The 22,564-nt window shown below is 36.7% G+C and overlaps 2 protein-coding genes across 5 annotated transcripts in view; one reads left to right on the top strand and one right to left on the bottom strand.

Moving 5' to 3' along the window:
* The window catches only part of LOC114246311 (trans-1,2-dihydrobenzene-1,2-diol dehydrogenase), a 13,440-nt gene extending 7,870 nt beyond the window's left edge, over positions 1 to 5,570 (top strand). For all 4 annotated transcript variants that reach the window (XM_028178787.2, XM_089727861.1, XM_089727862.1 and 1 more), the window contains 2 exons: positions 3,775 to 3,925; positions 4,508 to 5,570. In XM_028178787.2, coding sequence (XP_028034588.2) covers positions 3,775 to 3,925; positions 4,508 to 4,611 — 255 coding nt within the window. In that variant the 3' untranslated portion in view covers positions 4,612 to 5,570. The remainder of the gene's footprint in view (positions 1 to 3,774; positions 3,926 to 4,507) is intronic.
* Oat (Ornithine aminotransferase precursor) lies at positions 5,560 to 22,564 on the bottom strand. Its single transcript, XM_028178784.2, has 10 exons — positions 21,958 to 22,564; positions 19,625 to 19,728; positions 11,466 to 11,604; positions 10,738 to 10,906; positions 10,301 to 10,441; positions 10,006 to 10,165; positions 9,367 to 9,494; positions 7,771 to 7,848; positions 7,214 to 7,352; positions 5,560 to 6,478 (listed from the first exon to the last, which is right to left on the bottom strand). Exons 2-10 carry the CDS (start codon positions 19,725 to 19,727, stop codon positions 6,312 to 6,314), a joined length of 1,224 nt encoding a protein of 407 aa, XP_028034585.2. The 5' UTR covers position 19,728; positions 21,958 to 22,564; the 3' UTR covers positions 5,560 to 6,311.

The raw sequence follows: 22,564 nt of genomic DNA, 5'->3' as shown, positions 1-22,564 counted from the left end.
TAAAATAGCGACCCGCCATCGCTTCGCTTCGGAAACTGTAATTTATTATTGATTTTTCCAGTATTTAATGGATTATCTAAACATATAAATAAAATTGGAGTGTCTGTTTGTAATATTGAAATAACCGCTTTTTACTACATGCATATGAACATATTATATACGGTACATACACCAAAAAAACATTTTTTACAATTTTTGTCTGTCTGTCTGTTTGTTCCGGCTAATCTCTGGAACGGCTGGACCGATTTTGACGGGACTTTCACTGACAGGTAGCTGATGATATAAGGAGTAACTTAGGCTACTTTTTTTAGACTAGCTTCGCCCCGCGGCGTCACCCGCGGTACGACAATAACCACGGGTAACATCGCGTGACTCAACGGGAAACGAGGGCGGGTCGCTAGTTATACATATAAACCTTTCTCTTCAATCACTCTTATATATTAAAAAAAACCGCATCAAAATCCGTTGCGTAGTTTTAAAGATTTAAGCATACATAGGTACAGAGAAAGCGACTTTGTTTTACACTATGTAGTGATGATAAATATCGCATTGCATAGAAACTTACATATATGCATCCTACAAATACGGAAGTCTCCCTTTTTTTGTTCATAATGTATCTATCGTAAGTGTTAGGAGCCTCTCAAAATTAAACGTTTATTATGGCGATTTTTATTCATCGATATCGATATTAGTAAGTACTAATATCGATTCTAATATAAGTGAGTTAAATAAAATTTATTGGAACTACGAGTGCATTACGAGTCTTTATTATTATTTCTTTATTGAAAAAAAAAGATGATACTCTTTCAGAAGATGAAATAATATGCGAAGCTACATCGAAATCTCTACTTATAATTTTTACGCGGGCAAACACATTGTATTCGTGAAGATTTGAATAAGAATAAAAATCCTTTACATTCTTATGCACCCATGCTGTCATTTAAAGATAATAATAGGTTGCTTCTCTGAATCGATTTTGATCGACCTATTGATGTAACGATTTGCGACCTTGATGAATATATCGCAGTCTGGCTTCAATACCCATTTGATTAAGATGTTTCTCATTCTTGGTCTGGGTAATTGTCGAATTGGCTAGAAAATTCTAGCTTAGAATGGTTTAGTTTAAAAAAATATCCACAAAAACCTACTTCTTTAGTGAAAATTAATGTACAAAGGCATTGTAATACATTATAACAATAGAAATAATGTTAGAAGGCCATACAAACGCACTCCTCAATGAGTCCACCTCTATATAAACAGGCAAAGACAAAACACTTATGAACCAATTTCTCGCCTGTGAATGGATTTCCTTTTCTGTTTGGTGGACGAACTTATGGTGCTCTTAATGTAAAAAGTGGAAATAGTGTATTTTACATTAAATGTTAACAAAGACTAAAAGAGAAAATGTTTTTAATACACTAGCGACACGCCCTCGCTTCGCTTCGGAAACATTAAATTTTATTATTGATAGTTGAGTCCCGCGATGTTACCCGCGGTTATTGTTGTACCGCGGGTGACGCCGCCTAATTTACTCCTTATATCAACAGATCAGTGAAAGTCTCGCCAAAATCGATCCCGCCGTTCCAGAGATTAACCGGAACAAACAGACAGACACAAAAATTGTAAAAAAATATATATTCATATGCATGCAGTAAAAAGCGGTTATTTAAATATTACAAACGGACACTCCAATTTTATTTACATGTATAGATTTAATAAAACTGCGGGTGTCGGTGACTATAGTCAAATTTCGATCATTGGCCGAACATTAATAATGAAATAGATATACATAAATTTAACAATGTGCGTCGTAACTATATCAATTAAAAACGAAGTTATTTTAATATTACGATTATTATTTTTTGCATTGAAGTCGAGAATATCCACAGTTGATTTAAAGTGACCCTAACTGGCAGGTCAAGGTTGAACAATTACCATATGTAGGTGAAAGGGGAATTATGTTGTGTTAAAGTCGTTTACCTTATAAAAACCTTATATGTAACGACTTAATCGCGTGCTAACTAACGGCTTACGGAATATTTCCGCAAATGTCCGTATGGTGTTAAATTGAAATATGAATGCTAGACACTGAGACACGTGTACGAATAATGACACATTACTGCATAAACATCTACCTGGTTATAAAATTTAGCTTAAGTAGAAACATTGGTTGTTATTGGCGTTTAATATTACAGATGAATCACCGTATTCGTTGATAGACACGATAAGGTATATTATAAGCAAATTATGATGTACCTACCATACTGACGTTAAAAATATCAACTACGTCAGGTTATATAGAACTATTTTGTCCCTATTGTTCCCTTTTGTTCCTATTTAAATCCATTGCTCAATGCAAATTATTAGCAGAGATACTCTTGTAACGAGAACCCGTGATGACTTTGCGTTAAAAATCAATGAATTTCAGTTGGAACACGTCGAATTAACTAAATTTTAAAGACAGTACAGTTTAAAAAGCTTCCTCGCTTCATACGTAAAACACCCGGCTTAGCCTTGGAACAGACAAGTTAATATCAATATCAAGTCTAAGTAATAATGTACATAACATAATTAGACCAGTAAGAAACCTATTTACTTTAAGTGACATTTTTCATGACAAATATCATGACCACAAAAAAACATCAACCATTTGAAAGAATGTACTCATCCTACGCATGTTGGAGAATGAGTATCAAGATAAAAATTTCTACATTTTTTCATCTACTAGCACTATGAAATTCATCCTAGCAGTGTGAAAATGTAGATTAGAATTGGGAAAATCACAAAAAACCCTCTAGGTTCATAATGCCGATACTTCCCGAACGCTATGATATGTCCTTCTTCAAACAAAAATCTTGAGCAATATGTTGCATTACCGATATCTATGAGCATTTGTAACAGTAGGTGGAATGTGAGCTTATCTGTCTTCGAAGGCAAAAAGAAAATCGAGAAAATTCCCGAACTTTCAGCCAATCTGATGAAATAACAGGAAATCTGTTTTAAATCCATTTTAACGTTCAATAGAACATAGAATAGAAGAATGCTTTAGTTCGTTACGACGTATATTATTACGAACCTGGTCTTTGTTCATTAAAAATTCATCGTCAATAAGTGGATAGCGAACCATGTCTAAGCAGTACTGTCGTCTATTTTTCTTCGGCCAAACAATAACATTTTTTTTATTTGGGGCTTAGGTAACATAATATCTGGAGGAGGGTAAAGTAATGTTCGTTATTATTGGACTTCGGTACTGGTTCACGGTTAGACAGACCGTGACGTTTTATTTCCTACCTATGCTGATAGCCTTGAGAGGCTATTTTAGCTTCACCCTAACGTGTAGGTGAGCTCATGGGGCTCAAACCGGAAGTGTTTGCGGTAAGCAACGGCTTGGCTCCGCCCCTGGCATTGCTGAAGTCCATAGGTGACGGTAACCACTTAAGTCAGGTGGGCCATATGCTCGTCTGCCTACAAGGGAAAAAAAAACTGGCTCTAACAAGAGCAGTGCTTCGCAGAATCTACCACCGGATCGGAAACGCGACCCACTGAAAAGATCTGTGAGAAACTCAGTGGGCTGTGTCTGTGGGTTAATTTACTCGTCGAGCCCTTCGTCACAAGTGACGGGTTCGGCGAGGACGGTGACCGGTGCTTGTGTTACCTAAGACACCGTTAAGGGATCGGGAGGATTCGTAATGACGTGACCGTGACGTCGCCAGTCGCACTACTATTTAGACGTTTTAAATCTTTCACTCTTTCAATAAATAGTACACCTTTCAGTTGGAGTACTTCTGGTGTCCAACAGTATTACACATTTCGGCTGCTAACAGCACCGAATGGACATTACCGAAGGGCAAATACAAGTTCCACTTCCACAACAGCGCTGGACTCAGCTACCAGATACAGGAGTGCTGGGATTGTATTAACAAAGGTAAGCTTAACGAAAAACCTGAACAAAAAATCGCTTCGACAGTTACTTTAGTCATGGCAACACTGATCAAAACGCACCTCGCTCGACGGTATATAATGAAAAATATTTTGGACCACATTCGACTTAATTAAGTTAATGAACAAACCAAAATGGCGCAAAAATTCTCACCATGAAGCAAAATTGAAAAAAAAAAACAAGTTCTTAAGTATCAACGGCTTTCAATTGAATTAATACAAAAAGAAACACATTTGTCCCGGCGGACATTTTAATTTAGAACTCAAAAATATTTTGTGAATCCTCACGGCGTCGATGTCTTAACGTTTTAGCGTCCTGTCTATTTCTGTCTCAGACGATAGCGGGGCTATGACATCATCAGTCAAGGCAGACCGGGAGAGATTTGCGCTGTCGGTAACCATTTGATCATGAGTTCTTACACCGCTTCTTCGATAATCTCTATCTGATAATCATAAATAATAAAAAATAAATAATTCTCATCGCATAACGTTTGTTTTAAATCGTATAAAATCTATAATGGATGGGTAGGTACCACAAATGGTATTCATTACAATACAATTGTTTCAGGTATTGTTGAGAGTCCAAAGATGAGCTTAGATGAAAGTATTCTCTTATCCAAATTGACGGACACTATGAGGGCGCAACTAGGAGTACTTGAAGCGGAATTATAAACCAATCGATTGATTATTTTTATTGTACAATTTACATTTTAAATATGGCACGATATAGTTCAGAACTCTCGTAAAAATTTTGGGATCTATGGAAAAAAAGGATAAAGATTTTTGCTTTGTTTAAAAATTATTTGAATGTAGATTCAGTATTGTTTTTATTGTTTAAATTAATTATACTTGCATTTAAAATTTCTTAGGTCCACCGCGTTTTTGGGTAGCTGTCGCTCCTCATAATTTTATTAGTAGGTAGTTCCCAATTGTTTTTAACCTTAACAGTTTGAATTGTTTAACTATAATAATTTATTAGATCGTTAAGTTTTTGTTGATCGCTACTATTGACATGAAAATTGAGATCTAGCGCGCACTAAGAGAGTGCAAATGTGACTTGAACCTAATGTTTACAAGTGGAAAGTGACCGATGGGACTTTTCTCTGCATAAAACATCAAGACCGACTAAAATACAGGATATAATATTCATAAATCAGGGTGTTTATACAGCATAGACTATAGTGTTTTTGTGTATTTGTAAAAGTAATGATTGTATCATTGTAATTTAACAAAAACGTTTTAAAGCTTAAGATCTTGGCTGTATGGACTACGTTCCTTTTGCGTGTCTGAGTAGACGAACAGAAACAAAAAATCTATAAATATTACACTTAATCTTATGAATTCACAAATAGTACCTATATACGTAGTAAGTATATCCTACCAATCAGTATTTAAAATGCCAGTATGAAACAAAATATAATTTTGACTTTAAAGTTAAGAATGTTGAACAAGAGCTTCGTGTTGTGATATTTATGCGTATTTAATCGATACAGTATAGTCTGTTAGTTATCTTACGTATACTATAACGGTGAAATTTATAAAACGGTATTTTACCTCTACTAACTGTGATTAAAAGAGTCGTTGTGAGACGGTTGTTATTTATTCAAATTAATAAAAAACTGTTATTCAAATTTGTTTTATTTTGATAGTAAATATATGTGCTTCATATCCATATGAATTGAGTGTAAATAAAATTAATTATTCGTTTCTAAATCTACACTATAGTAAATAGTAGGTATGCAATTAGGGTTGCCACCCGTACTTTATAATTACGTAAATACGCGAAAATACTTTATTTCGCATGATTTAGTTCCTTTGGGATAATGAAAAGTTTAGTCATTTGTATTTTTTCGTTAACGCCACATCACCTAAGCACTCGTTTTTTTAATAAATATTTTTGAACGCAACTTAACCTCAAATGTCAACAATGTCACTGTCATTAATTGTCACAATTTCTTGTTTAATTTGTTCAATAAAAATAAAAATATGTAGGTATCTAAACATAATAATAATAATAAATAAATAAATAAATTGCACTTTATTTTAATACTATGTACTTTTTTCCTACCTAAAATAACCAATGTACTTTATCTGCAAAAAAAAGGTGGCAACCTCATATACAATCATAATCAAATTTAAAAAACCTTAAGACAATTTTTATTTATTACGAATACATAAAACATAATTATAGTAATAAAAACAAATCGTAATGATTAGTAAGTATCTCATTTTACAAAGAGAACTTTCTTAATTTTTTTTGTATATTACATGAATTAAGAAAAAACTCAATAATATGTACCGCACCTAAGACAAGTGCATAGTGGCTTTGTAAGACAATTTATGAGCTAATGGACCTTCAAATAGACTCATATTTATTTTTGGAAGCTTTGGAAGACGTTCCTGATGATATCAGCGCCGTCTCGTATCTGTGCCTCTGTGATGACGAGTGGCGGCGCGAGGCGCACGGTCTGTCCGTGCGTCGGCTTCGCTAGCAGGCCATTGTCGCGCAGGCGGAGACACAACTCCGATGCTGGAATTTCTAGGCAATAATAAAGACCATCAGTATCACTTTTAATGGCATTTCCTCTTTTATGGTTGGACAAACTGGTACTGTTTACCATAATATCCTACATTAGGTTATTTTACCCTGGGTAAGACATAGTAAACAAAAGCTTACCTAATGAAACCCTTAAAGTAAACGGGAGCGCACGAATGCGCTAAGCAGGCAGAATGGTATTATCTACCCGCGTGGTAAACTAACAAAATTCATCGTGAATGTGGTTTGTGAAAACGCGTCAGGAACGTATTTACATCATAAACGTAGGACAAGCTTTAGTATACATTTCTAGATTGAATTACAATGCTTTTTTATGAGTGGACTAATCCCTCTTTTGAAGAGAATATCAGTAAGGACAAGGTATTTCGTTAAAACACATTTTCCTGCACCACCACTTTTTCCTTCCTAATCTGATTTTTTTTTTGCTAACGTAAATAGAAGAGACTCATTCGTCACCACGTCGATGGTAACCGTCACCAACGCCAGGAGCACAGCTGTTGTTGTTATCTACTAAGAAGAGCTCTTTTCGAACCCCGTGAGGACAGTGGTCGCTGATACGGTGACAAAGAGTAGCACTAGATAATCTTTAATTGGAGGGGGTAAAGGTTATCGGACTTTTCCGAATTTCTTCATTCGCTCCACAATCATTTATTTGAATATGCAGGAATTGTTTTCTTTAACTCCTATATCAGACATTTACAAAGAAACCAAACTCACTGTCATCCACTACAATAGCACACATCAGTCCCCTTCCTCGAACTGTACGAATCTGTGTTTTTGGTATCTGACTCAGCTCTTCGCGTAGTATTTTGCCCATCCTCTCAGCGTTTTCCGATAACTTCTCATCCAGTAGCACCTGAACCAATCATAGTGTTAGTTCGTTTTTATGGCTATTGAAATCAATAACGTCACAATACGAAAATATTGATATTTAGGTATATTCATAAGATCAAAAACGTTTTTCGTTTGTTCGTCGGTTATAATATAGTCTAGTCATTTTATTCTCGTGTAGAAACCCACGTGATTATATTGTATTTATTGATTACGACTGATTAGATATTTTATTGTAGCCTAAATGTTGACTTTCATACAACCCACGGATTACTTCCGCGTTACATAAATAACTTGCAGTCTGAAGAGCACCTTTTAATACACTAGGTAAACTTAGACTTAAGGCCTCAATTTGTCGCGTTATGGTGTCAAAGAACTCGATAAATCACTTACAGTAGTGCGCAATAAAATAAAACTGTATAGATATTCGGAGGTCAGCATACCTTAATAGCTTCTGTGGCTACAGCGCACGCCAGAGGGTTTCCTCCGTACGTTGATCCGTGAGTGCCTGGCTTTATCACCTGAAACCGAGTTCGTAGAAACATTATATCGAATACCTACTACATACTTATAATATTCCTAATAAAATGTTATAAAAAAGAAAAACATGTATTCAGAAGTTAAACCATCAGAAATGTTCTGTCTTATTCTCTCGCAGGCTTAAATTGTATTGACATATATTATGTTTGTCTCTGTTTATTAATTCTCTCTCTATTCATCGAGTTTTCTTTCAGAGTTAAAATGAAACTTGTAAAGGTTAATTAAGTTCATATTTTTAGTCACTTTTCGAGTGTCGTTTCTGTTTTGTTGTGTTTCAAATAACAGCGATACTAAAGAACTTTTCACTTCAATGAAAAATGTTTCACATTCTACAACCCGAAGCTAGGGATCAACTAGATCATCAATATATCAAAGAAGCGATTTTTTTTACAATTACCTACTACCTATTTTAATGAATTATTACCTACTGTAATTAATTATAACCTAATATAATAATGTAACATATTGCGTGTGTCAGGTCACAGACACGACTTAGCGTATTTCACAAGGTTTTTTTTTATATATTTCAAGTTCATATCGTGATATGTGTTATTCTGATTAACTGCGTGGAAAAATCTAGGGGCGTATGTACCGATACAGATAAAAGATCTCGTGTCGTGGTTAGGTTAGCTATTTGACACTTGTAGATTATCTTATGAACTCTTGCGAACTATGTATTTAGATAAGTCGGTGTTACTTATCTTTTACGGAAGCCCGATGCGACATCGATTCAAAGTTGCAGCAAAATTTAGTGAGACTTTGAAAACTACGGAAGCCGACTCGAGTGCTGCTCTTTGATTTTGATGAAGCTATAACGTTATTGCCTTGGATTCTGATGAAGATGAAATGTTTCTCGCTCGATTGAGTCTAACTGGTGTCCTTATCTTGATTTGTCAATAATTTTCAATGTGCCCTATGCTTACAATATCATTATTATTTATTACATATCCGACCCAGACGACAGCACAACGCAAAACCGCCGTCGCGGCGTCGCCCGAAACATGTCTTGTCCCCTTTTCTTGTCGCATGCCCTATAAGCTGCTTTCAGACTACGCTATACTATAGTGCCATACCTAGTACAGTACAGTGTGAACGTGTCCATAATAATGTATAGTGCACGATATTGTTGTGCTATGAGCTATATACTATATGCTATTATACTATAGCGTAGTCTGAAAGCAGCTTTACACTCTCGGCGCTTTTAGGCTCTTCAAGCACCGGTCATCGTTCTCGAGTTCGACGTGTAACCTAACCCATAGACACAACCCACTGAGTTTCTCGTCGGATCCTCTCAGTAGTTCGCGATTCTGATCCGGTGGTAGGTTCAGCGTAGCACTGCTCTTGGTAGGACTAGTGTTAGCAAATTCTCTCAGGTTGAGCCCGTGAGCTCACCTACCAGTCACAACGTAGCTGGAATAGGCCCTTAGGCTACCAACTAATGGGTAGGGAAATAAAAATAAACAACGTAATATGATATTGAAATTAGAGAAATAACTTACATCCATAATGCCGTTGCTAGTTAGAACAGCGGAAACAGGCAAGACACCCCCGCTGAGTGCTTTGCCAAGTATTAGGATGTCTGGTTTCACGCCTTCATGTTCCACAGCCAACAACTTGCCTGTGCGACCTGACAGACATAAATATTGTTTTCATTATATATAATATATTACGAATACGTTTATATGCTGACTGATTAACCGAAGAAAACTCAAGGGAAGTTTATGCATATTATAAAGTCAATTATACCTGACACACTAAATTACGAGTATCTGGGAATGAAACCTTCGCTCTGGACCAGTTTAATTTTTAATTTGTATTTTCTATATCAATTATATTATACAAAAAAAAAATGACATTGTAAACTTCTATTCTGAAACCACGTAGATTCTCTTAGTATTTAACAACCATACATAAATATAGTCGGAGGCAAAAATTATCTGAAATTAAATTTCGGAGGAAGGAAAAGATGTTTACTAGTGTTTAGGTTCTTGTCGGAATTCGAATGATTTTTTTCCAATGTCTATTGTAGGAGCCCTCCGCTTATGGAGGCTCCAGGGCTTTCGCCCCGGTTTCCCTACCCTAAATCCGGCCCTGTGCCCAATCGTCACATTAAGTTGTATTGATATTATAAAACATACCTAATCCAGTCTGTACTTCGTCCGCAATCCACAACACGTTGTGCTTTGTACATAGCTCTCGAACCTTCTTGAGATAGCCGTCGTCAGGTATTACGACGCCTGCCTCTCCTTGAATCGGTTCAACCATGTAAGCCGCGACTGTCGGATCTTGGAGAGCTTTCTGCATATAAAAGTCGTATTTATTATGTTACATTAAACCAATAATTTAGTTGTTTCACATAAATTAATATAGTTTGACTTGGACTTCTATTTAAGAATACAAAATCTAAATGTATTTAATGATAAAATCTCTCACCTCTAAAGCGGGGATGTCGTTGTAGGGAATAAGAATGAAGCCCGGCATGTACGGGCCGAAGCCTTGGTAGCAGGTTGGGTCTGATGATGATGATACCGCCGATAGGGTTCGACCCCAGAAGTTTCCCTCCGCAAAAATTATCTGCACGAAAAAGAAATAAGAAATTCCAAAGCCACACCGTTTGTACGGTACGATACTGCGATCTTACCCATTTTTGTCCCGTAACAATCATGCATTTATAGCGTAGTACAGAAATTATTTCAATGTCTGAGAATTCGAACGATCGTCTCAACGATATTGCTCATAATAGGGCTCATTTTTCTGACAAAGCTTATAGGTTACAAAAACCTATATAGAACGTAAAAAAAAAAAAAAGTCGGTATTTTTTTCAAAGATATCACAACCAACTTTTTTCATAATCTCATTATAATACATACCTTAGCTTGGCCTTCAGGTATCTTCTTGACTTCGTACCCCCATTTACGTGCTATCTTGCATGCACTTTCACCTCCTTCAACACCCGTGTTCATAGGAAGCAGGCGATCATATCCAAATAACTCTGTCATATACTTTTCATACTTGCCAAGTTGATCGGAATAAAATGCTCTGCAACAAAATAACTATCAATGTTTGGATATTTATTACAATGTTAAATGGATATCATGGACACCGAATATGTAAATGTGGCCGCCTAATTTATTAATATTAATTAGGAAACCAGAAATCGAGAAAATAGATTTTAATTAAATTAAAACAAATAAATCATTCAAAGACAACTTTCTCAATATGTTAACGTGTACAGTTTGAAATCAAATATAAACTAAATAAAATCAAAATTTACAACATTTTTTCACGTCATTACACCACATGGTATCATATGTCAGTGATCTGGGGTTAGCGTCGTTTACCACCTATTGAATCTAATTAGGCCGCTTTAAGTATAGCTTTAACGGGAATTTTGAAAAATAAGTGTTGTCCGGTTACCTATTGACGTGAAACTGAAAACACTCGTATTAGCGGTAGGCAGCGGATTAGCTCTGCCCCTGACATTGCTGAAGTCCATGGGCGACGGTAACCACTCACTATCAGGTGGGCCGTGTGCTCGTCTGCCTACAAGGGCAATAAAAAATAATAATAATAACACGAATAGATAATCATGGGTTACCTTGACACTAGTGTCAAATTATCAGCTTGTTTCTTCAAAGCTTCAATTATTCTAGGGTGGCAGTGACCTTGGTTAACTGCGGAGTAGGCGCTTAAAAAATCATAATACTTTTTTCCTTCGACATCCCACACGAACACTCCTGAAAGAATAATTTCAATAGCTTTTTTTCTATGGTAAAACACATTTATCGGCTATCAAATGGTAACTGTCAAAGCGTCGACACACCACAGCGTCCATGCCGCCAACCAACTTCAGACATGAGGTTAAAGTTGAGGTTGACTGTTGAGGTTAAAGTTGACTCAGTTATAGCGATAAAACGATTGTCAAAAGTTCTCGCAAGGTGGGTAGAGAAGACGTCGCGAGAATCCACTGGGTGCAAATTTTTTTCAGTAATATCTTATAAACCATTTCTATAATCAGGAACATCAATTATCAGTAGCTACGTTGTCATAATTGAAATTTCGATCGTTTTGTGAATTTCTCAATTTGCTGAGAATTTTTTCATTCCATAAAACCTTGCGTAAAACCTTAAAGATTTTGCGAACGTAAAAAAAATTGGGCAATCGTTCAGTTGTTGTCAAGTGATTTGATCACCAACGGGTAGCAATGAATTTTTATTAACACGCTCTTATTCTATTAGTTTAGTTTGTACATTTGTATTTGACGAAATCTTTGAACTTCATTTTCACCGATTCATATCATACAATATAGTGTCCACAATTTAAAATAAAATTTTCTGTTCCACAGAACGTTAAACAGATCAATAAGTTTATTTATAACATTAATAAGTCATCGTTATAAAAACATTCCGGTGGAAACAAGTGCATCTTTGTGTAAGTAATTACGGAAAAAGTCATTTGTGTCTAAATATAACCAGATAACCCTAAAGGTTATCTTGACCATTCTTGACCACCATGAGGGAAAGTTTATTTAATAACAACTTAATATTAATAAAAACAATCAATTATTTTGACCTGACCTATTTATTATATGGGAATAATACTTTTTTAATTCATCGAAATTGTAAACCCCATTTATAATTTCACTTGTGAACTAGATTACGAATTTCAAATTATGTAATCTATGTACGTATCAAGTTATTAGGTTTAAGTTATTCGTTTAAACTTTATAGCCATTAATATGGTAAAAGTATAATCACCTCTATAGGCGATGGTTTTAGAACAGGTGCATTTGAAATTCCATTATATGCATGAAGGAGTTTTAGGTGTATCTTTTTTTTACATATTATGTCAGCAATTTTTCATACAAATGTTTGCGGTTTTCTAAGAAGAAACATAACTATTACGTCAGTATAGGTACACGCTGTCAGCTTTAATTCTGCAATTTGATTTGGGCGTTGCTTGAATTGGTCAATCAAATCAAGACTAGTATTAGATAAAAGTAAAGAGCCGGTTAAAGGCAGTCACCACAAAAAAATTAAATGCATTTAGCGATAAATAACAGTAATACAGAAAAATACTGATTATAATGATATATATATAAATTTTCATTATTAATAAGCCCCACCAGCTTATCTTAGAATGATAGGATCAAAATAAAATAAAATTTAGCAATCTCAAGAAACAGACACAGATATATCCTTATTTTATTATTAACTAGCGAACCCGGCGAACTTTGTTCCGCCTTAGAGGCAATAAATGAGCAGACTTTTGATCAAGGTCAATTTTTTATTTGGATAATTAATGTAATTTAAAAAAGCAAGTATTTTAATGATTCTTTATTGGCCATGTATTTTTGTTATTATTATTATATTTTCTTGTTCTTCTTCAGTCCTTTCACTCGGAAATTTTCGAATCCTAGTTGCATTACGGTTTCGTCGGGAAAGATTTGATCGTGTTAGTCGCGGCATGGCTCGAAATAAACACATCAACCGGTCAACTTCAAAATTTTACTTTAACTAACCATAAACTACATTACGTTTAGCTGTCAGTTGCGTTTTGTTATTCCATATCTGTTGCGTTTTGTTATACCACATTTTATGTCATATCCCACAGAAATGTGATAAAAAGTATCCTATGTCCTTCTCCTGATCCTAAGCTACCTCCCCACCAATTTTCAGCCAAATCAGTTCAGCCGTTCTTGAGTTATAAATAGTGTAACTAACACGACTTTCTTTTATATATGTAGATGAATAATTACTGATATGGATTCAACTTTTCAAAAGCAAACAGATCTCATAAAGTCATTCACTGTCTCCAAATGTGTCTCCTTATCTCGTTACCAATATAAATAGTTTATTTCGTCATTATAAATAAGGTCACTGTTAATTTTGTTTATCATTATCGTACTGACTCAGTGACTTACATTTAATATCTTATGCAAAATTAAGAAAACAATGCGTAGATACGAGATGCGTGAAATTAGACATTGCAATTTATTTAAGACTTCATTTTATGATTTAGTCGCACGTACAAAATTCTAAATTTTTCTTCCCATAAAACCTTATTGAAGATTGTACGAATATAAAAAAAGGCAATCGTTCAGCCGTTCACAAGTAACGCAATCACCAACAAGCAGAATTATAAAAAAAAATAAAAAAAATACATCTTCTAGTCATCCTCTAGTTAGTATTAAATCCGTAACGACAGTATTGACGCGTGTTCTAAACGCCAAGTTCCATTATGCGATAGATTGATCATCATGATCATAGTCAGTAGCAGCATCGCAATGACCTCTGGCGTTGCTGACGTCTATGAGCGGCGGTAACCGCTCACCACCGGGTTGGCCGTATGATCGTTTGCCTACGCGGATAATGAAAAAAATATTTAGTTTTTTGTCGTATTCACGAGTATTGATGAAAAAGCTTAAGAACGCGATAAAAATTGCTTACAGAGCCAAACTTGGGCACTTATGCGAATATAACTATATAGTGGAACGAAATACTCACAAAATAATCATTTTAAAGACCTACGTTCTGAGATTCGAACGAACGAACTCACGACCCGCCTGTTATTAAGCCCATAGACGTCAACAAGGTAAATAATCCCATCCACCTTGAGATTTGCGTTCTCAGACTCAGTTTTATAGTACCTACAACGGCTGCGTCACCTTTCAAACCGAAACGAATTATTGCTTCACGGCAGAAATAATAGTACCAACTCAGGATATTATTTAAGCATAATCTCTTGTATTAATACATCTTATGGGCACTTATCGCTCGGATTTCTTGTATATGTGCTTCCGCATAGACTAACCTCTATAGACAAAATTACATGTATTTAAATAATTCGATAACCCACCGCTCTTTAACCTCAAAACCAGAATTTTCTCATTATGAATAAAAAAGGATTTGGTGTTTAAGATATCTAATTGTTATTCAACTTTCGCTCCGCTCACCTGGACTACGCTTTATATCACATTGGCGGAGTCCAGCAGTGGGATAAAAAGTAGGTTCACATTCCTTCTAGGCTCAAACTATATACATTTGAATTTCGTCAAAATCGATTCATTGGTTTGAACATGAGATCATAAAAGACTACCGGTTACTTTGCTATTTATAATATTAGTATAGGTGCATGATAAATGTCTCCCTATTTCAACCCCTAAACAGTTAAACATCGCACTTTGAAGAGGGAAACAGTCGTTTCTATGTACAATAAAATGAAGACTTTGATCTTTTGCAGCTATGACATTCTCTCAGGTTGAGTCCGTGAGCTCACCTACCCGTCCAGGCGTAACTAAAATAGCCTTTTAGGCTACCAGCGAATAGGTAGGGGAAAAAGAAAACTTAAATCACTTTTTTTCCCACGAACCCTAGCAAGAGTCGTGCTTCGCAGAATCTACCACCGGATCGGAAACGCGACCCACTGAGAAGATCCGGCGAGAAACTCAGTGGGCTGTGTCTGTGGGTTAATTTACTCACCGAGCCCTTCGTCGCAAACGACGGGTTCGACGAGAACGATGACTGGTGCTTGAGGTACCACCTAAAAGCACCGTTAGTGGATCAGGAGGATCCGAAATGACGTGTTTTGGACGACGTCGATTTTTTACCATTCGGTCCGCAGGATCGGGAATGAATTATGTCCGTAAACCATGTTTAACGCAGGAAAAAGAAAAAATAATTGTAAAAACAAACAGCTTTTTTGTCTGCATAGTGTGTAGCATAGGTAAATGTAGTAACACTAATAATTTTTTTTATGTTTTTGAGCCTTATACTTATACACCAAGTTGTATGGTTACATTTTTTTTGTCGTATTCATTGTTTGAAATAAGTTGAACGAATTTGATAATGTCTATCTCGTTAATTGTGCTTAGTACGAGTTTTTTAAGCATACAAAATTGGGCTAACTTTTACGCTATCGAGAACGTTAACAAACTCGCACTAAGCACACTGAAGCATTTAACCGAACTAGTGGTCCCGCAGTAGTCGAAATTCGACTATAATTAATTAAATTGTAAATTTGTACACTATCATGATTCTATTTTCAAATACTATTATACTTCTATAATCACAAATTTCGCCAAGACTACAAAAGAAAAATATTAATAAAGACAAACAATATTTAATCTATTCTCGATTTGACCACAGACGTCAAGAACAAAAGTTTGACAATAAATAAATAGTATGCATGCGTGTGTGCGTCAAATACATGGTAGTGTGTGTAATGTTTTTTTATTGATTGAATATATTTTTTAGGCATAATATACAAAAATATTAACATTGTGCACTCCTTCCCTATATTCTCTATAAGTGTGGAAAACTTCATATTCCTCCGTCCGTGCAGTTTTGGTAAAAAGGGGTACAAAGTTTTTGCTCACGTATTAATATATAGATGAACGGTGTAAAGGTGCTTTTGTTTTACGTTGTTTTTTTTCAAGGTTGTCATCGAACAGCTTAAACAATTCAGAGAATCGTTTTTGTATGAAACAACTAATCATGACATAGATTATTTTTTGCATTTTAACATAATCAACAATGTTGAAGCTGTAGCCACGTTTCAATTTAATACACCCATTGTGGGCGACTCTGTATACCTATTGGCAATTCTAGTGTCCAGGACCCAAAGCTTGCTGGACGTGCTACCTCCAATTTCCGAAACTATCGCCACTATGCCGCCTCTCGTACGCCCCTCAGGCCAACCACCGGCTTACGATGACGATGAAAAGGTAGAGTTGCTGGCCGATGCACTGCAAGAGCAGTGCACCACCAGCACTCAATACGCGGACCCCGAACACACCGAGTTAGTCGACAGGGAGGTCGAGCGCAGAGCTTCCCTGCCGCCCTCGGACGCGTTACCCCCCATTACCACTTCCGAGGTTAAGGAGGCGATCGATAGCCTACAACCACGGAAAGCTCCCGGCTCCGACGGCATCCGCAACCGCGCGCTTAAATTGTTACCAGCCCAACTGATAACGATGTTGGCCACCATTTTAAATGCCGCTATGACGAACTGCATCTTTCCCGCGGCGTGGAAAGAAGCTGACGTTATCGGCATACACAAGCCGGGCAAACTGAAAAATGAAACCGCGAGTTACCGCCCCATCAGTCTCCTCCCGGCGATAGGCAAACTATACGAACGGCTCCTTCGTAAACGCCTCTGGGACTTCGTATCCGCGAACAAAATTCTCATAGACGAGCAGTTTGGATTCCGCGCCAGACACTCGTGCGTCCATCAAGTGCACCGCCTCACGGAGCACATCTTACTAGGGCTGAATAGGCGGAAACCCATTCCGACAGGAGCCCTCTTCTTCGATATAGCGAAGGCGTTCGACAAAGTCTGGCACAACGGTTTGATATACAAACTGTATAACATGGGAGTGCCAGACAGACTCGTGCTCATCATACGAGACTACTTGTCGAACCGTTCGTTCCGATATCGAGTCGAGGGAACGCGTTCCCGGCCCCGTCACGTCACAGCCGGAGTCCCGCAAGGCTCCGCCCTCTCCCCGTTACTATTTAGTTTGTATATCAATGATATACCCCGGTCTCCGGAGACCCATCTGGCGCTCTTCGCCGATGACACCGCCATCTACTACTCGTGTAGGAAGAAGGCGTTGCTTCATCGACGACTTCAGACCGCAGCTACCACCATGGGACAGTGGTTCCGGAAGTGGCGCATCGACATCAACCCCACAAAAAGCACAGCGGTGCTCTTCAAAAGGGGTCGCCCTCCGAACACCACGTTGAGCATCCCTCTCCCGTCTAGGCGCGTCGACACCTCCGCCTCCGCCATTCGCCCAATCACGATGTTCGACCAGCCCATACCGTGGGCCCCGAAGGTCAAATATTTAGGCGTCACCCTCGACAGAAGGATGACATTCCGCCCTCATATTAAGGCGGTACGCGACCGTGCCGCCTTCATTCTAGAACGTCTCTACCCGATGATATGTAGGCGAAGTAAAATGTCCCTTAGAAATAAGGTGACACTCTACAAAACTTGCATACGCCCCGTCATGACCTATGCAAGTGTAGTGTTCGCTCACGCGGCCCGCACTCACTTAAAATCCTTCCAAATTATTCAATCCCGTTTTTGCAGGGTAGCCGTCGGAGCCCCGTGGTTCGTCAGGAACATCGACCTCCACGACGACCTGGACTTAGAGTCCATCAGTAAGTATCTTCAGTCGGCGTCGATGCGCCACTTCGATAAAGCGGCACGACACGAGAACCCTCTCATCGTGGCCGCCGGTAACTACATTCCCGATCCTGCGGACAGAATGGAAAGCAGTCGACGTCGTCCAAAACACGTCATCTCGGATCCTCCCGATCCACTAACGGTGCTTTTAGGTACTTCCAGCACCGGTCACCGTTCTCGTCGAACCCGTCGCTTGCGACGAAGGGCTCGACGAGTAAATTAACTCTCAGACACAGCCCACTGAGTTTCTCGCCGGATCTTCTCAGTGGGTCGCGTTTCCGATCCGGTGGTAGATTCTGCGAAGCACGGCTCTTGCTAGGGTTCGTGTTAGCAACGTCATCAGGTTTGAGCCCCGTGAGCTCACCTACAAACGTTAGGGTTACGCTGAAATAGCCTCTCAAGGCTCTCAGCTTAGGTAGGAAAAAAAAAACCTCCAATTATTAGACAATGTGACATATCGAAAATATTCAGCATCCGCTTCCAATGTAATTTGGAATCGGTGCTTATGTGGTTTTTAATATGCCACTAACTTTTTGATAAATATTTGCATTTTTTTACTCAATCAAGCATAATCCATTGAACGGATTTGGATAAAAGTTAATCTCGGGAAAGTTACTTTTTACCCTAGATGCTAGTAATAGAATACTCTGATTATCTATGTCTATACTAATATTATAAAACTGAAGAGTTTGTTTGTTTGAACGCGCTAATCTCAAGAATTACCTACAGGTCCGATTTGAAAAATTCTTTCAGGGATAGAGAGCCCATTTATCGAGGAAGGCTATAGGCTATATAACATCACGCTAAGAACAATACAAGCGGAGCACCAATAAAGAATGTTTCAAAATCGGGGTTTTTTTCCCTTTTGAGATCTTCCGTTGCGAGCACTTCAGAAACGGTTAGTTTCGCTAAAATAATGTATGACAGAATTGTTTCCCTTTAAAAGATCTAAAAAAAAGTCCGCGGCAGCATATTATGTCTATATTTTATGTTAAGGTTGGCTCACTATAACGTTTTATGCTAACCAAATTTGTTCTAAAGTAAAGCATTATTTATGAACTATTCCACGCGGACGAAGTCGCGGGCAAAAGCTAGCCTATAGATAAAAGGCGTTTAAAATTTTCATCCTTTCGAATAAATGCGATTACACTGGCATGTTATTTTAATTCTTGTTCTAAAAATAATGAGAGACTGTAATTTTTTTTCTTGTTAATTTTCTTGTTAATATATTTTTGTTGAAGTGAAAACAACGCCAAAAAAGTATATGACAGCATACTGGCATGCGTCCCGTTTAAACAGTGACCAGTATAGGTAACCAGAAAGGAACGCCTTCGCAGTAGGTATACTAAATTGACGTCACACCTTACTCCTTACAGCGCTCGCAGTGCAAATCGGAACGTAGCCGAAGTGTTGGCATTTCCTAGGCCCTGTTTTTTTTAAATATTTCCACTTGCTACTATGGTGCCACTTTAAATGGCGCTTGGGAGGACACTTTTTAATATATTGAGATGGTACTCCTTAGTTCTACTCTCCATAGTTTCGGTAACAACATAATATATTTCTTACCTTCACCTCGGCATAAAGCAACAGGCAAGGGAGCGTAATTTCTACAACCATATTTGTCTTCCAACTGGAAAATTTCTTTAGATGACAAATTTTGTTCAGCCATACTGTAAGAAATAATTAGCTTATTATAGTTGCTAACATGAAACGATGTAATAAGGCTTCGAAATCATTTTTAAGAGTAGGCATCGTTCATCTCTGTATATAAAAAAGAAATGCTGTTCGTTAATCTCGCTAAAACTCGAGAACGGCTGGACCGATTTGGCTAATTTTGGTCTTGAATTATTCGTGGAAGTCCAGGGAAGATTTAAAAGGTGAGAAAATATAAAAAAGCTCGAAATTATATAAAAACAAACAATTTTGTTTTTCCTTTGATGTGTCCCCTTGATGTGTCTTTTATTTATCGATTGAGGCACTACGAAGTCTGCCGGGTCAGCTAGTCTTACAATAAATATGGTCTCAAAATACAAATAATAATACAGATATAAACAATAAACACCATTGAAATATAAACAACCCCTCACTAATATTGAAGATGATGCAAACAATGGAACGGTTAGTAAAAATCGACATTACTACTCGTAGATCTAAAGGCAGAGTTTTTGTTATCTTAGTTCATGGCGCTGGCCATACCTCAAGCTCTAACATTAAATAAATGAATCAATTGAAATACTTAATTATAATTTTAAACGAAGTCTTTGGATTGTTCTCTATGTAACTAAAAATGTGTTCTTTTAAAAAAACCTATGTGTTTTTTTTAAAAGTTTGTGTATCCTATTTTATAAGTCACAGAAAATTTTAAAAGAAGTTTCCTTTAAAATTTTGAAAGCAGTGTGGAAATTAGCCGTTTCTGAAATAGCAAATAGATTTTGAAGACAATAGTTATGAGGAAGGATGGGTGATTTTAGGCCCCTCAAGAGTCTCAAGCACCGATCATCGTCCTCGTCGAACTCGTCGATTACGATTGCCAGAGCTAGTGTTAGCACATTCTCTCAGGTTGAGCCCGTGAGCTTACCTGCTAGTCCGGGCGTAGCTGGAATAGCCTCTTAGACTACCAGCGAACAGGTAGGGGAAAAAAATAACGAAAAAAGATACTTATTGAAAAATCTCTAGTATGCCTCATCGCTTTGACGTCATAATGGGCCTTAATGGACGTAATTTTTTGTTATTTGATAATTATGCCCAACAAGAAAACAAAAGATTGTATATTAGGTTTGTATCCATAATATGTAGTCCCGTAATATACATACATATTAGTGTAGATTTTATAACCGAGATAAATTATAATTATTTACACGAAGGTTGGTCCATTACCTCATGCTAATCTAGAGCAACAAAAAGCATTCTATTTCAAAGCCTCTTGCAATTTTAAATTAATAATTTTCGCCAGTAGCTTATTGGTAAATAACGATAAAATTTAGTCAACATTCTTATTATTTATACATTAACATCTGACGAGCGATGTTAACCATTTTGAGTAGCACAAAAAATTTAATTTCTAGACAATAAATTTCTGTCCGCATCTGTGGTCTGTGAAGCGGTCTGTTTTAACCTACGTAGCAACTTTTTTATGGTATTTTTTATAATGGTTTTTTTAATGTGGTATCAAGAACTCGATGAACCTATCAAAACAAGTAGGTATTGAATCTTGATTTCCATTATTATTGAGTGCCTAATTCGGCAGCACACGGTTTCCATATATGTAGCTGTTGTACAAGATTGTCTTGTAAGTAGTATAAGTATAAATATTAGTAAAAATTTGAGTTTCCAAAGTATCAAAGTTAATTTATTTTTTAAATGATAATAACATCGCTTTTTATTTGAAAACTCACTAAACTTTTAAAGCATCTGGTGTTCACGACCATAATCACTAAAACATAATTAACTATATTCCTTACATTTACAGTTTTGTTTTGTTGTTTATATCTTTTATGACGGAAAATAACTTTTTCTATGTTTTTATTGATAGCACCAAAGCCTGTCAACAGCTACTGAACAAAAAATCGCTTGAATAACAGAGAAGAAAAAATATTGAACTGTTTTGTCTTTCCCATTTATGCATATAATATATTTTATGATAAAATTTGATTAAAATACTTACATATAATTTGAATCTGGTCCGTGTTTGTAATTTAGATATGCCAGCGCTCACAATAAAATGAAGCGAAAAAGAATAGAGTTGCGACTTTCAGCACAAGTCATTAATTACCTCCCGTCATTTAAACCAACAAAAAACACATGTTTCGGAGGCGAGCTGAATCTTTAATCTTGTCTATATTATAATAATAAAATTTATTAAGAAAATATATGAATATATTTCGTAGGTAGATACTTACATTTTACAAAATTGTTACGGTATGGTACGGTACTATTGTGCCTGCGTTGTTGTTTCAATCTGACCGTCCGACACAGAGGTGTGTCTACGTCCAAAATAAATCAGCGACTGACGGACGAAATGAACTTCTATGAACGCTGCCACGCTGTATCCTACTCAAACAAATAGTTATACTGTACACACAATACCGACGTTGGAAAAATACCGCACTCAATAAAATCTTGAGTCATATTTTAAATTATTGTCTCTTAACTCGGGATTACATCATACGGTCATCCAGGAGAAGATCGCTAACAAAGCGATAATTAATTAGCATCAACAATTTGAAGAGACGCCTGTTGAAATAAAACAATTTGCAAATCTACGTAAATAAAGTTTTATTTTAAGACAGACGAAATCACGATCCTCGGACACGCGTGCTTCACAAATTTATTTCAATAGGCACGTCAACGCTAATATGTTGCTCTACAGTCTACACCAACAATTCAATTAGAAACTGAATGACTGACTTGATACTAGGATCTAAAATAAATCAGCTAGCTAATATTGTATTTATTATTATATAAAAATAAATATTGCTGCACTACAAGGAAAACATCGGTTTTTTT

Source organism: Bombyx mandarina, chromosome 05, assembly GCF_030267445.1.
Source record: "Bombyx mandarina strain Sakado chromosome 05, ASM3026744v2".
In the NCBI taxonomy this organism is placed as follows: Eukaryota; Metazoa; Arthropoda; class Insecta; order Lepidoptera; family Bombycidae; genus Bombyx; species Bombyx mandarina.
The sequence above is the reverse complement of the archived record's forward strand: the minus strand, read 5'-3'. Positions and strand labels throughout refer to the sequence as shown.